Source organism: Amphiprion ocellaris, chromosome 1 (assembly GCF_022539595.1).
Source record: "Amphiprion ocellaris isolate individual 3 ecotype Okinawa chromosome 1, ASM2253959v1, whole genome shotgun sequence".
Classification (NCBI taxonomy): Eukaryota; Metazoa; Chordata; class Actinopteri; family Pomacentridae; genus Amphiprion; species Amphiprion ocellaris.
In genome coordinates this window covers 32,542,682-32,559,356 of record NC_072766.1, presented here as the reverse complement: position 1 = coordinate 32,559,356, position 16,675 = coordinate 32,542,682, and the positions used below count along the sequence as shown (strand labels likewise).

General features: G+C 39.4%; 1 protein-coding gene across 1 annotated transcript in view; it reads left to right on the top strand.

Annotated features, from left to right (window-relative positions):
* Positions 1-1,994: 1,994 nt before the first annotated feature.
* Positions 1,995-16,675, top strand: part of adamts17 (ADAM metallopeptidase with thrombospondin type 1 motif, 17) — an 85,554-nt gene continuing 70,873 nt past the window's right edge. Inside the window, exons 1-3 of the mRNA XM_035956709.2 lie at positions 1,995-2,198; positions 2,539-2,903; positions 11,250-11,421. Coding sequence (XP_035812602.2) covers positions 2,141-2,198; positions 2,539-2,903; positions 11,250-11,421 — 595 coding nt within the window. The 5' untranslated portion in view covers positions 1,995-2,140. The remainder of the gene's footprint in view (positions 2,199-2,538; positions 2,904-11,249; positions 11,422-16,675) is intronic.

The following is a 16,675-nucleotide window of genomic DNA, read 5'->3' as shown; positions in this document are numbered from 1 at the left end:
TCTGGTGATGCAAATTTCAAATCTTCATGAATACTCTGACCTCTCAAATTTGTCCCAACAATCAACAGTCATGGACTTCTCCAAGCAGCTTACTAGCACTCTAAAATTAAAATAACTGTTGCCCACAAAGCAGGAGAAGGCTACAAAAAGATGGCAATCATGTTGTCATTTTATTAGTTGTAAATTTAAAAATTGCAGCTAACAGGAACCGTGAAAGTAAAGTTGAGGTCTAGTGAACCAAGAAAACTTTGAGAGAGAATTGCTTCTAGGATTAGTAGAAAGGCAAATCAAAACAACAGTTTGACTGAAAATAGCTTCAGGAAGATATAACAGACTCTGAAGTGGTGGTGCTCAGTCATACTATGCAGCAACACCTGCGCAAATACTATCTTCATGGACGAGTCATCACATAAAACTTTGTGCTGCATCCTCACCAAAGCATGGCGAGCATCAACTGTTTGCAAAACAATATTTAAACAAGACTGGTGCCACAGAGCACAAAAGTATGTTGGAGGAAAATGGGTGCAGGATATCATGAACAGAACTCTTCATCAACAGTTAAGAACAAAATGAATCGAACATGCTTTGCACTTGCAGACAGTGGCAGGAGGAACCTTTTACTGTTAGTGGTTAGAATGGATTCAAAATTCATTCATTCACAATAAATACCAGCAAATTCTAGAAGCAAACATCACAGCATCTGTTAAAAAGATATACATCAAAAGACGCTGGCTTCTACAATAAAATAATTATCCTAAACACACTGAAAAACCCACAATGTACTTCCTTAATTGGCGCAAGCTGATGGTTTTGCCATGGCCCTCACAGTCCCCCAACATATTATTGAAAAACTGTGGATAAACCTCAAAAGAGCAGAGCAGCAGGACAGCCCAAGAACCTGGTAGAATTAGAAAACTTTTGCAAAGAAGAGTGTGCAAAAATCCCCAAACAATAATTTAAAGACTCCTAGCTGCTGTAAAAGCCTTTAAAAGCTATACTTGCCAGAGGGTGTTTACTAAGTATTGAGCATGCAGAGTGCCCAAACCCTTGCTCCAAGATCCTTTCCTTTTTTGCTATTTTGAACCTCCCAAAGAGCGCTAGACCTATTAAACATTGAGTAGCTCTCCTGTAGCATTGAATATTCTTAGCTCATTATAGGCCACCTTTAAGCCAACCAGTTTATCTCATTGTTACATAATTTATATATCACACAAATATCTTTAAAGATCTAAAATCCACATTTGAAGTCCATATGTTTCTCAGTGGTACAGCTATTTCAAGTCTGGATATAGTCCTGTTTAAGTCCAAACATTGTTACATATTTAAATTAAAATAACTAACTAACTAACTAAATAAATAAATAAATAAACTATAAATGCCCAGAGATGCACAATATACAAATGTAAGATTATTCATTTATTGACCTAAATATGGTTTTGCAGAGAACCTACCAATGTAGGGTTTATGTTTTTTGTTTACTATTTAGAAATGTTAATTATATTCCAGCTATATTAAAAAAATCTTAAAATTGACAACTTGAATTCTGAAAAAGTAACACACACTCACACGCACATTTGTAACGCTCATTGACATTTGCTCCTTTGCTTCCAGAGCTCTCACCCTAACCTGAGCCTAACCTTCACCTGACAGCCAAGTCTGAACTCTCCAACTAGTCTTAAAGGAGGCTCAGAGACTGACGACCTGCACAAATGTCCTCACTTTTCCAAAATGCCGTCACTCTGAATGTGTAAAACTTAAAGCGCTCCTCTTCAGGATAGTTGGACGAGCATGTGCGCGCGCACACGCACTCACTCAGAAAGCTTATTATGTGCACTCTTTTCTCTACTTGAAACCACGTGTAGGGTTTCAACCCCCGACAGTGACAGGCAGCCTCACGGACTGATGAAAAGGCTGGGATTAGGGACTTTTTTCACAGTTCAGGGATCGGGAGGACCAATCAGGCAGCGATGGAGGCGGGCCCCGCCGTGTAGGCGTGTCTTGCGCTCCGAAGTCATTCCAGCCTGGTCAACTGCAACTTCTACTGCAGGAAAAGTTGCTTTGCTCGTTGCAAATTGCTTCTGTTTCCAGTAACTAAAACCATCGACCTCTTCCAGTTCTTCTGCCCTGCTTTGGTTTTATCATGCGTGATAGCCATGTTACCCATCTGCTCCTCTCTCTTCTCTGCATTGGACTGACTGGTGAGTACTGGAACTGTTATGCATGTAGAGAACGTCTGTTTGGATTTAGGTCAACTAAAGAAATCTTTGTTCTCAGTTAAAGAACTGGATGTGTTACCAAAGAAATCCCTTGTAGGAAGGCGGCTGTCGGTTCCCTCCGACAGCGACTGCAGTGAATAATCGGTAATGACTTGCACGGTGTTTCTAATAGTCACGGGCTGCAGATTTTACAAGCAAACATAGCTGGGCTCTGAAGTTGAACGTGGCGCATTAGAGCAGACAGCTGAGCCAGTTCAGGACAGAGTCAGGATAAGAAGCTGCATTTGTCCCACCGTTAAACGCAGACCGTGTCTCCCTGCAGCCCAGTCTGAGCTGGACACAGACCAGGTGGTTCCCAGGCTGCTGTCCGGCCAGGAGGCGCACCTCTCCTCCGACCACACCGTCCACACGCTGCAGCGCCGCGGCCAGCGCTCCCTGAACACCCCGAGGAAAGAACACTCCGACCCAGACAACATCATTCTGTCGCTGCCCGCTTTTGGAAGGAAGCTGTATTTAAATCTGACACGGGACAGCACGTTTCTGTCGAGGGACTTTGTTGTGGAGGAGAGGCACAGTGACCAGAACGCATCAGTCAGCGGCTTATCCACGCAGCAGCTCTGCTTTTATTCCGGCTCCATCATCAACCACACGGACTCTCTGGCATCACTGAGCACCTGCAGCGGTCTGGTAAATCCATCTTCATTTTTTGACTTGTCCATAGGTTCCATGTCATTCAGTTCAAGCTACTCAGCTCCAGAACATTCCATTTAATACATGTAAAAGAGATTGTGCAGCTACCCAGCTGAAGTGCCTCAGAGCACAACTACCAGTTTCTTTAAACTCTTTGAACTGCCAGTTTGTCATTCAGCTCAAAGTCATGCTGTGCAGCCAAATACAGAACTTTAGATCAAATGCTTGTGAAGACCAAAGAATTTGTCTGGCTGCAATTTGTGAAAACGCATTTAAAATCATGTACAAGACATGTACAGTATTTCCATATGATGGAAGGGAGCTCCATAATAACATAGGGTAACTTTTTGCAATTTTAGGGCTGCTTTTAAGGCGAATGAGATGGGGAACCCTCAGTTTTAACTAACTCAGGCCACTGGTTTTGTCTGGGTCATTTTTCTGTCTGCACAACAGTCTCATCCGTGAATGAAAGATGAGCAAGATGGAAAGATATGACTTTTCCTGTTTCCAACACCAAGAATTATCTTTCATGCTTCGTGTCAGCCAAATGATTAAAGAGTCCACACAAACTAAATGACAGCAAAAACTAGCCAAGATCCTTGTTAAACACGAAGTTTTCTTCTACAGAGACACTAACTTCCCCACTGTGAGCAATGAAGTTCCACATTAGCTCAGGCATTTTGCTAATGCTGTTATGTAAAGTGACAATGCAGGTAGGGGTTCGGGCTCAGTCCTGGACTCTTCAGCAAAAACAGGCTTGAAGCCAGCTCTTACAGTAGACTGCGCTCCTGTATTTCCCCCATATATCCTTTGTGAGAGTAAAAACATTTAGCTAACCTAGGAATGAGCAGATCCTTGCCCAGTTGTGTACAGATCCTGGGATACACATAGTGGGTTCATATGAAAAATCTATGGCAGCTCCCCTGTAATAGACCGCTGACCTGTCCAGGGTCAGCTGGGATAGACTCCCCTAAACAACTATTAATGCTAGCTAAACTATAAATAGCTTCTAACTACAATAAAATCCATTGTGATATTTGCACCCTTTGGAAGATCAAAAATACCCAGGTTGCAGCATCTGTTTTTGGTTGAATCAGCAAACAGAATACCTCACAAATCAAGATGCTTCACCATGCTGAGGCAAATATCACACAACAAAGAATTTTTGATGTAAGTTTCACTTATGGACTTGCAACATTGCCCTCAATGGCCTAATATACACAGAGATGTGAAAACAGAGCTAGCTAGGTCTTGCAAAATCTCTGACAACTGACAATTTGATATTTTCTGGCATCATCATATTGCTGAAAGCCCATTTCATGCTTTCTCTGTTTGCATGTCCACAAGACATGTTTGCATGTCTGTGTTCGATGTGTTTGGATGTCCTCAAAGACATGCATGATGTCAATTTTGTCATCCACCAATGAACGTTTTCAGTTCAGTCCATTGAGCTTAATACATCTTACAAATAATCACTGATATCAATGTGTAAGCAGCTGCTATATTCTGTCGAAATTACTCCGTGTGTTTTTCGGTGTTCTACATGAGGTTCAATGTAATTTCCTGTGCAAACCAGCGTGGACCTATTGTACTATGAGCAGAATTACATACGTGTCCACAGTCTGCTTTCCAAGTCCACATCAGTCTGCTCATAGAACACGGAAAGCATAAATTGGCCATCATCTTACAAGGAATGCTTTGACATTTGGTACCGAATAAAAACAAAGCTTTATTAAAATTTAAAAATGCCTAAATGACCCAATGTTTAGAATCAAGTCAGGCCTTAGTGGTCATGTGAATTATGCTTATGTCAGACACAAAGTCGTTGTTGAGTCCTAACCGAACTTTTACTACAGTGGTGGCAGATCAGAGAAGATTCATATCAGTAATTTTTTTGTCACAGTGATATCTAACAGCTTTGATAAAAGATGTTCTGTGGAAAAAACAGAAACTCCATATGGAATAGGTCCAGAAAGATAGAATGAAGCTTAGCCTATAGAAAAAAAACTCCCCTCCCTCTTTTAGATGAGACACAATAAAAATTCCAACAATAAAATTGTATTTTAGAACTTGCATCTTCCGAAGTTTTTGTATCCTGGGAGTCATGTTGTCAGTGTGTGTGTTTGCTGTCCAGCTTTCTGCATCTGTGCATTTCTAGAAATCATATTCTGAAGATATAGTTGTTAATCATCTCCTGTGACATCAGATAATCCTAACCCATGGAGCAGTGTTTGAAACTTGGCCTAATACTAGAGCCAAACACAAACTGAGATGGATTTATTTATATGGAGAAACTGGGTTATTCCAATGTTCCCTTTGTGCCACCAAAACAGCTCTGACCCGACCTGTGTGTTCTGTAGTGTCTGGCACCAGGACGTTGACAGCAGATCCTTGGGGTCCTGTGGGTTCTGGGGTGGGGCCTCTGTGGATCAACCTTCTTCCAGTGCCTCCTCCAAGAGCTCGATTGAATTTGGATGTGGGAAGCTTGGAGGCTGGATCGATGCCTTTGGCTATTTGTCGGGTTTCTCCAGCCATTCCAGAGCACTGGTGTGGCAAGGGGCATTATCCTGCTGCCTGCTGTATGAGAGTGCTGTTGCTGTACTTATGTTTGTGTTCATGTACACTGCCAGTCAAAAGTTTGGACACACCTTCTCATTCAATGTTTTTTCTTTATTTTTACAACTTTCTACATTGTATATACATACTGAAGACATCAAAACTATGATGCACGATATACGGAATTATGTAGCAGACAAACAATTGTGAAATACTTTAAATATGTTTTATATTTTAGACTCCTCAAAGTAGCCATACTTTGCTTTGATGACAGCTTTTCACAGGGCCAGAAAGTGCTCAGCATCTCTGGGAACTCCTTCAAGACTGTTGGAAAACCATTTCAGGTGACTACCTCATGAAGCTCATTGAGAGAATGCTAAGAGTAATCAGCAGTAAAGTAGTAATCAAAGCAAAGGGTGGTTATTTTGAAGAATCTAAAATAGAAAGCATGTTTTGACTTATTTCATACTATTTTGTTTACTACACAATTCTATATTACAATGTACATAGTAATGAAAATACAAAAAACATTAAATGAGAAAGTGTGTTCAAACTTTGACTGGTAGTGTAAGTGGTATGTTTTAAAAACAACATCCATATGAGTTCACCCAAGGACCCAACACTGAACAGCAGAATGAGGTGATCAATGTTATTGACTTCATCTGTCAGTGGTTTTATTGTCATGGCTAATTGGTGTAAATCACACACTTCCAGCTAATGATGGAAGGGATTTTAAGTAACCTCATATCCCTCAAATCACAACTGTCTTTGCATGGTTATGATATAGCTCAGTCTCCAGCTTATGCCTACAAGTACTATCATAGCCCCATGTTTATGAAGCTGTAGAAATGCTTTAATCCATCATTCAGTCCACATCATGCTTGTTAAAAGCATTTGTTAGCCCGGGGGTTCAGCTGGGAGCGGAATGCTTGCACAAACACTGAAGCAGACTGATTTGCTGCTCTTTTTTACGGCATACCACACTGCTCTCGTCACAGCAGTCCCGTTTATAGTGGCTGAACTATGACTGCTGTCTGTGCATTGTGTTGTTTACCTAATCAAAATCTTTGTCTGTGATTTGTGTTAAATGTTTTGTGTTTTAATAACCAGCACATGTTGCAAAAAGACTGCATTCTGCTGGTGTGGAGCCATTTAATACTGACAAGACTTTAATATCAAATAGAGCCTTACTGATGTATCAGTTCATTGATGTTGTTAGTGTTGGCTTGTATGTTGTCCAATATGTTCCAAAATAAAAGCCTTTTTTCTTAGAGAACATAATGCAGGAGATTGATCAGTGCTTTCATTAGCTATACTTGCTTCATCCTGTCTATGGTCATTGGGGGGCAAAGCCTGTCCCAGCTGACATTGGATGTGGAGAAGTTGGCAGGTGATTGCAGGGCTGCAAAAAAAGGATGCTTCGAGTGCACTCCAGCAGAAAGCATTTAGGTTGTCAGCCTGTACTTTCTCTGTGGAGCTTCCAGCAGCTGACTTTAGAGTCACTGCAGTGTCTCTCAATTCATAGAGGTCCTCTAGTGAAAGCCCTGATGGTTGAGAGGTTGGACTGACCCTCCAAACTGTCACCAATGTAGTGTTCATAAATTGCGCCACATTTCATACTGTTATAAGCGCATTTCAAGGAAGTGGATCCAAATGCAGAGATATGCTGTTCTTGATACTTCTGGTGCCAGGATGTTGTCCCAGTCTGTGGATTTGAAGCTTCCCTGCAAGACTTGCAATGCTACAACCTTCTCTGTCCTCCTTATTACCAGGGTGTAAGCTGGTGCCAGCAGAATGGCGTGATGTTCAGCAGAGCCCAGAGGGGGAAGAGCAATAGACCTATATGCATCTGGAACAGATCCATAACATTTATCCAGAGTCGATAACCTATATTACCCCTGTTAAGTAATTGTTCACCTAAACCTATATAACTGGTAAGGCCACCCTTGGCAGCAACAACTACAGTTAAATATTTGGAGTTTTAGCTCAGCCACATTAGATGGTTTTCAATCATGAACTACCCCTTTAAGGTCTTGGCATAGTATCTGAATTTGGTTGAAGTCCAGATTTTGACTTGGTCACTCCAAAACCTTAATTTTGTTCTTTTTGAACCACTCAGAGGTGGACTTTCTTGGGTCCTATAGGTCACTGTCTTGCTGCATAACCCATTTGTGCTTCAGTGGTGGTTTGTGTTTTGCAACACTCGCATGGAAGCAGTTTTTTGCCCAGTTACCTATTATCATTGGATCATGTAGATGGACCTTAACTGAGGCCAGTGAGGCCTGCAGTTCTTGAGATGTTTGTCTAGGTTTTTTTTTTGTTTTGTTTTGTTTTTTTACCTTCTGGATGAGATGTTGACACGCTCTAGGAGAAATGTTGGTAGGCCTGCCACTCCTGGGAAGGTTTACCACTGTTTCATGTTTATCTATTGGTGGATAATGTCTCCCACTGTGGTTCTCTGGAGTCCCAGAGCCTTAGCAATGGCATTGTAACACTTTCCAGACTGATAAATGTCAATTGCCACGTTTACATGAAGTTTTTTAATTCGGAATTATGAATTCGGAATTAACTCATTCTGAATTAAAGTTTTGTGCTTCGCGTTTACATGGAAATATTAATTCCCAATTAAGGTTTACATGGACTGCACGTTTATCCCCTTCCTTAATTCCGCTTTAACGCTTGGGCGTTGGAAAGGATTCTGATTGGACAGGGAGTGGATGTGACGTATCCCTGTTTACCGGAAGAAAACAAACTGCCTTTGCCGCGGCATTTCTTTTCCCCAACAACATGGAGGAACAACTAATAAGCACGCTTTTCGCTTTGCTTTTTATTGTCGTTTTGAAACAGCAACTCGACAATGGCGTACTACTTCTGTTGCGTCACTTGAGAAGGAGAAGAGAGATAGAATACCAGAGAAGGGAGGCAGACGACCAAGCTGTGTACGTTGCTACGTCATCGCTACGTGAGGAGCCAAGCATGCACAGAATGACTGGAATTAACTAAAGCGGAATTAACTGTATACATGAATAGAACGTACACAGGAATTAGTTTATTCGGAATTAACATCGGAATAAACCAGGTAGTTTATTCGGAATTAAGTTTATTCTGAATTAACTTTTTAATTCGGAATTAAGTGTTTACAAGGAGATTTTAAAGTGGAATTAACTTTAATTCCGAATTAAAGAGGAATTAAAGGTCTCATGTAAATGTGGCAAGTGACTTTGTTTCACATCTGTTCTTGAATCTCTTGAGAACGTGGCATCATGTGCTGCTTTTTGAGACCCTTTAGCTACTTCACAATGCCAGACAGGTTTTATTTAGTGGCATTTAGATTCAGCAAGCCTGGCAGTAATCATATGTGAGTATGGCTGGTGAGATTAAATATATTTTCCAAATTTGGTCATTTGGTAAATTGATAGCTATGGGGGCAATTACTTTTTCACATAGAGTAGATGGGGTTGGACTGTATTTTTCCTCCAATAAATGATATTCTAATTTAAAAACTACATTTTGTATATATTGGGTTATCTTTGTCTTGTATCAATATTAGTTTGATAACCTGAAACATTTAAGTGTGACAAATGTGCAAAAATATGAGCTATGTACAGGGGGGCAAATACTTTTTCATGGCACTGTAAATTCTTGGTCAACTTGCGTTTTTAGTTGTTGATTGGTTAGTTTAGGAAACCAAAGCTACTTGGTTCAGATTAGAATATCATGGTTTAAAATGCATCCTGTCACTAACATTAACCTCATGTCACAAAAGTCTATTTTGTACATTCCAGGGTGAATACTCCATGAGAGATTTTACATGCACTGATAGTACCTTTCTAAGACACCGTGTATTGTTTTTTCCTTTAGTTTGGCACCCATCTGTATTTCTTATTTCGTGTGCTAACTGTGATTTTTGTGGTAATGCAAAAAGAAATTTTTTTTAAATGCAGTGATCAATAGTGAATATGCGATGATTACCATGGCACTGGTAAAGGCTTAGGTCAGCCCTACTAATTTCCAAGCAAGCTCCATAAGACAGAGATTGTTTTAGAGGAGGGGACATTGAGATATTCTTAACAGGCTACAGATTGAATCAGTTTCATTTAAATGTGTTATCAATTGTTACTGTGTCCTTACAGCAATATGGTTGTGATTGTTTCCTGGGTTGTGTCCCAGGTTTTGTGCTTTGAGGCTACAGACAGGCTGCTCTACTCCTTAAACTGGCAGCACTTTTTAGACTATATGCAGCAACACGTTTTGTGCATGCTTTTCAGTTATAACATTACATTTGTATTGAGAATTCCAGTGTATATTTCCCTATAAAGATGTTATCATCGGACATTATTCCAAAAAAGTGGTCAAGACAGTAGCTTGGTTGTATAAAATCACATTTACATGAAACTACACGTGTGAAGGGATAATACTTTAAAGAAATAAATAAGAGGCGTTCAGGCACAGTATTGTGTTGAGGTTGCCTACATTTTGGACTAGAAGTACAGGTCACATTTACAGTCTTTCTTTTAAGATTTATTGGGCACTTTGCCACTTTTTTTTGAGGGGGGGGGGGATTTTGCAAACTGTAAAGGTAATTTTGTTGAATCTAAACAGAACCATTTGACGTATATGTCATGGAATTTTTCTTTAAGAAGACTAGGCACTGAGTTTCCCATTTCCACTGCAATTTTTACTGCTGACTCTTAAAATGAACTATGAAGTTCCCATGTTTACGAGAAAGTACTTCATATTCATTTGCAAAATTTTTTAGATACTCTAGCATTTATGAAAAATGCTGGTCTGGTTTTAACCCATGCCACAGAACAGAGGGAGCTTGTTTAAGATGTTTTTTTTTTAAGATCTTGTTGTCCAGTACATTTTCAACACTCTTCACTTGGGAATTAAGTGAGTTATTAGGAAATAACTCACTTGTCTCAAAAATAACTCCAAGGTTTCTCGCTCTAGAACTAGAGGCCAAAGAAATGCCATCTGAAGTAACCATTTAGTTTTTTTCAGAGGTGTTTAAGGCCAAATACCATAACTTCAGTTTTGTCTGAATTTAGAAGAATAAAATGACAGGCTATTATGTCCTTAGGACATGCTTAGAGTTTGAGTGAGTGAGTAGTCTCATTTGGCGTCAGGATTGATTTTAAGGTTTTGTTTTTCTTTAAGGTGTTTCTGCTTATTTAGCTGAAATCTTGCATCACCATAACTTGTTCAGAGCCCCAAGGTTGACCAAGCAGATACTCTTGGATGAAGCACGATAGCTTACCTTTTCGTGTAAAAACTACTCAGATTTTTTAAAACTTTTTGGTCAGTTCTAAAGAACTATCTGTTCTCATTAGCACTGTAATCATGTTTGACATGTTGACATCCTGACTTGACCTCGTATTGTCTAGTAATTTTTTACACTTTGTTGTCTTTTTATTCCAATTTGTTTTTAGTCCTTGTGTTTTGTGGCCTGCTATGTTAATTGCACAGCACTAATGATTCAACTCTTACTGTGTATTATATATAAAGTTGCTTTATATTTAATTTGACTATGACTGTTGCTCACTATATGAGGATTTTGAGTTACTGCAGTTACATGGCAAATGCAGCACACTGCGTGAGTGGCATTCACATTCATCTCAGAAAGCAAACAAATGCCTTATTTATGCAGTGAAAGCATGTACGTTAGGTTCAAATGATGCACCATTCACCATATACCTAGCCCTTAAAATCATGCTTTTCTTTGTTCTAAGAGTAGTCACCTGATGGGAGTCATCATAGTTTCATCTTGGTCATGTCTCTGCACAGACTGGGCTCATCCAAATTGGGGAGGACAGCCTGTTCATCCTGCCGGTGGAGGAATATGATCCATCACAGTCATTCTCTGGATTAAAACACCAGCTGCTGCGACATCGACGTTCAGCTAAGACCAACTCAACTTTTGATGCAGTTAATCCAAACTACTGTGGGACTGTACAAGGTGAGTGAGGATGGTGGAGGATGTGGAGTTATGGTCACAATGATAGCAGAGTTTGGTGTGATGTTTGATAATTAGATGCCACACACCTACATAATGATGGATGCGGATGCAGTGACCAGTGCTTTTGCACATATGACTTGTGAATTTTATAATTAGTCATAAACATGAAACATAGCTTGCATGCATTCATGTGCATCTCCATGTGCACCACTCAAACATATATTCTGTTGGAGCCTTAAACTACAGCCACAAATCTTAATTTTTTTCCCCATAGCTCTGTTGAGCTAACCCTTGAAATGTGAACAATTCTCATGGACATTGGTTTCAATGCTTTGAATATGATATGAATTGGGAAAATATTTTGATGAACAAAGATTTGGCAAGTGTGTGAGCAAAGGTAAGATATAAGACCAGCTGAAGAAGGTAAGAGTTACATCATGCGTCATCAGAATGCTCAGCAATAGTTGAAAGATAACTGCAGTTTTTAAAACCTTGGATCTCAGATTCCGCTCAGTATTAACACTGTATTTAATCAACTTTATCCTCTAAAGCCCACTACGACATGCTGCTGAGAGACAATTGATCAAGATGGTCACAGTTAACCAAGAATCACCAAAAAGCAGATCTGAAATGAATTAGAGGCTGCAGGAACACAGTCAAGTGTATTTTATATCACCATGGGATGAGAGGCATAACAGTTTGTGGGTGTTTTTTGCTGTCAGTGCTGTCACTCAGTTGTTATTCACTGTGGACTCATTTTTCACTGCAATATAAAGAACAGCACAACAATAGCTACAAAGAGAGACAACACTGAAATGTCATTTGTACAGTACAACAAAGTTTACAAAAATGAAAGTTGAATTTATGTTACAAAAAAAAAGTCTGAGGAGCTCAGCAGGGGTCTAATAAAGCAATTTATTGACTCTAACTAGTCAGGGTTATCTTAAAGCAGCTACAAATCCCAATATCATCTCTGCAAACAATTGTTTGTAAGGACAAGATGCATGGTACAGTTGTGTTACTGCCACGTCAGGAAGAAAACACAAACTATGACCTGCTTCTTAGAGACAACTGGTCAGGATGGTCAAGAGTCAACCAAGACTCAACAAAAAGCAGATCTGAAATGAATTAGAAGCTACTGGAACACAGTCAAGTGTATTTTATATCATCATGAGCTGAGAGGCTGCCGTGCAAGAGGAAGCCCTTTATTCAGAAGTGATGCCTTAAATCTCAACTCACGTTTGCTGATGATCACATGGACAACGAAAGGGCTCTTTGGATGAAAATTCTGTGGTCAGATTAAACAAAAATTGATCTATTTAGCCACAATGACCAGAAATATGTTTGTAGGAAAGAAGATAACACCTTTATCCTCAAGAAAACCAAAAATACCATCAGATATGGTGGTGGTACCATGGTGGACTGCCTAAATAAAACCTGAAATAAAACTCATCAAGAATCTGTGGACAGTGACAAAGGCGCAAGTCTGTTTCAGAAAGCAAACAAATTCAGTTTAACTTTACTAATTCTGTCAAGAAAAGTGATCAAAGATACAACCAGAAGCTTGTGGACGGCTATGAAAAGCTGCTAGTCAAGATGAAAATGGCCAAGGAACATTCAACCAAATGTTTGCATTTCTGTATGTGTATTGTGTTTAAAATTTTTATATTTCTGGGCATTTTTGCCTTCACATAGGTGCAGTCAAGGAGAGACTGGAAAGGTAGGGAGAAGAATGAGGGATTACATGCAGCAAATCATTCCATTTGAGCATCTGGGATGCCCCACTGTATGTACATTTTTGAACCAGCTGATTTAATCATATTTCCAGAAGATCTATGAAGAAGCAAAACACATGATTGTTTTTTGTTGGTAGTGAAGTGACCATTGTGTACTACAGAATGGGCTGGCTAAGCAAGACAGATTTTGGGGAAACTTTTAAACAAACACAGTCATGTTAAAAAGATATCACCATTTCAAGCTTAGATTGGGTTCAGTTTTGTGATGTAGCAGTATTCACAAATGCATGTTGGAAAGTTGATCATCTGCCAATTGTGTTTTTGCTCTGATTTATGATAAATTATGCAGTATATTTGTTAATTTTTTGTTTGACTGGTAGATTTTAGAGTTCAGAGGGTCTGATTACTTGGTGACATAATAAATGTCTGAAGAGAAATAAAAAGTAAACAGAATAAATTATCTGTTAACGTCCACCACAGTTAAAAGACCCTTGTACTACTTTAACTTTAACATACTGTAATTGCAGTGAGGGCTTATTACTGATGTTTCAGATGGACTTGCGGTCAGTTTGACCTCTACATGAATTTGTATATTGTTAGGATAAACTGTTGGTTTGTTTCCAGTCTGTCTAATGGACTGTTTATTTTTTGTCACACATTCTATTGTTCAGATCTTAGTAACTTCTTATTAAATTGTAAAAAAACAAAAACAAAAAACTAATCGCAGCTTTTAATGCAACATTGGAAAATGGACCCAAATTGTCATGAGCAGGAGTTATCCTACTGATGGATTCAGCATCATGGCTGCCTCATGTATAATGTGTGTGTAATAGTCTTAGACTGATGCAGAGCTTCACTGCTGTTGGGCTCCCCTTTTGCTGTGCTTTGTAAGAATCCTCAATTGAAGTACTTTCCACTGATCAGTCTGCAAAATTGCTCATATAGAACCTGGGAACAGGCATGCTTTTGCTTTTTGTGTTGGCACCCTATTTATCTGAATCATAAACCAATACATGTTTTTCGTGCATGTTAAACTTCTGAAAATGGCTCATATACGTTTACAAATAGCACTTTGCAGCTACAAGTACAGTTTTTATGCTTAAATCTTTTGGCATAGAGAAAGCTTCATACATATGGGTCAAATTTCAGTGGATGGGATTGGTTTGACTTTTCAGAATCCAAAGAATGTTCCCTACACTCACCTCAAAAACCCTGAAACATCTTCCAAATCCCTCTGCAGTAATGTGCTTGCTGTGAGCTGTGTGAATGAACTACTGTCTGCCTTTCCACCCTCACAGCTAAAATGGGTGTGTTGAACATCTCAGGAAAGCAGTGCTAATAAATCATAGGTTTCAGAGCAGCATTTACTGCTATCTGCCATTCTTTGATGTTTATTCTGCTCCAGTCTGCTGTAAGAGAGGCTGTGTGGAATGCAGATGGTTCCCTATTTAATGTGTATCTCCTTTCTGCAGAGTTCTTGTTGGAACCTGCTGATGCTCTTGCTATTAATGCTATCAAACTCAGACTAGCCCCTCTGTTCATTTAGATGAAAAATGTGAATATTTTCCTGACCATTGGCATCACTGTGCCAAAGTTATACAAACTGAACAAAATCATAATCGTAACATGCAAACAGTCTGCTTCTCTGACATAGTAAAGAAAAAAAATACCGCTCAGGCAGAAATTGGGTGTAACTGTGGGTGAGGAGTTGGCTATTCTTGTAAAACGCATCTTAGCTGGTGGAGAAATGGCAAATTACTGACAAACTCTTTAGTACGCAGGCACAAGCTGCTCAGACAATGACTGTGTTGATACAGTCTGGTGTTATTCTGTTTGTCCTCAGACAATTAAAACTCCTTCTAGGCTTTATCCACATTTCCACTGTATGGTCATTATCCAGAGCAGCTTGACCTTGACAACTGAGCTGCACCTCCAAAGTTACATAACATCACCCGAGCTAAAGACCACCAGCACTTTGGACAAAGTGTATAAATTCTTTCCATATGTTCATAACTAGGGCATACACAATAATTGAGACCTCCTCTTTAGAGGGAAAGAAGAAAACCAGCAGACTTGTGTGTCGAGCTACAACTTCCCTGTTTGCTTGTTTAACCTGTCAGTGACTGAGCAAGGTTTTGTACATGTTCATGAAACACTTATATTATGCACTCCTATTCACACATCCATTCTGCTTCATGATAAGATATCTTCTGATGTCAAATGATATATACAACCTTCCATAGTCACTAATTGACATCAATTTAATTCATGAAATCAGAGTGAATTTGAATTACTTCTGTGTTTTGTTTCTGAACTTGTTGGAACTTCATCGTGGATATTTAAAATTCCCGTTGTCATGGTTGGGTGGCTCCCAGAATCACCTTTGAGAGTAGTGGTAACAGAATGTGGGGAGGGTAAAGTCATCCAGCTCTGGAGATTGTGAGGTAATTTCATGCTTGTACTGAATGTTTGTATGCATATACTGTATGCACCCGAAGCTCCAAGGTGAGATGGATAACAGGTGGGAAATGTCAGATTACAAATCATTTCCTCTGCATTCACGTCTGCCTGGACTCAACCAGTCCATTCTTCTCTTTTCTTTTCTTTTCTTCTCTTCTCTTCTCTTCTCTTCTCTTCTCTTCCTTTTTTGCTAGGCTTCCATTTCCTTCCCAAAACCACTTTGCCTCTGGAGAGAGATGCATACTGAAGCAGACTTTATATCCATTAACAATCAGCTTCAGGTCCAGAGGAATGCACATCATCTCTTTCTCTCTGCAGTTGGCCATGAGGAGTGTGATGGGAGCTTAGGTCACAGTTGATTGTGCTGTTTGTATCTTTACTGTTTCTGCTGTTGTCTGCTACCAGCTCTACGCATGACACTGGTTGGAAACTCTACTTTGGAAGGCTAACAGGTCAGAACACCATTAAATTGGATCTGGTAGTTATATTCAGTGTGAATGAGTGTGGTCTCCCCAATGAACAGTGCTGTGGTTTTGTTTTTTGACAGTATGGATAAAGTAAGTCATGTCTTTGAGAGCGGGGTGGTTATTCAGGGAACCTTGATTCTAGTGTTCCTGGTAGTTAACCTCGCTAAAAAAAATGACAATGTCTAATGTATCACTGTTCATTACAAATAAAGTGCTGGTGCATGGGCCACTTATGTTGTCCATAAAAAAGATTTTTCTAGGCTGCAAAACACATACACTACCAGTCAAAAGTTCAGACAAACCTTCTCATGTAATGGTTTTTCTTTATTTTCATGACTTTATATATAGTTTTATAGATTCTCACCGAAGGCATCAAAACTATGAACGAACACATATTGAATTATGTAGTAAATGAAAAAGTGTGAAATAAGTCAAAACATGTTTTATATTTTAGATTCTTCAAAATAGCCACCCTTAGCTTTGATTACTACTTTTCACACTATTGGCATTCTCTCAATGAGCTTCAAAAGGTTGTCACCTGAAATGCTTTTCCCACAGTCTTGAAGAAGTTCCCAAAGATGCTGAGCACTT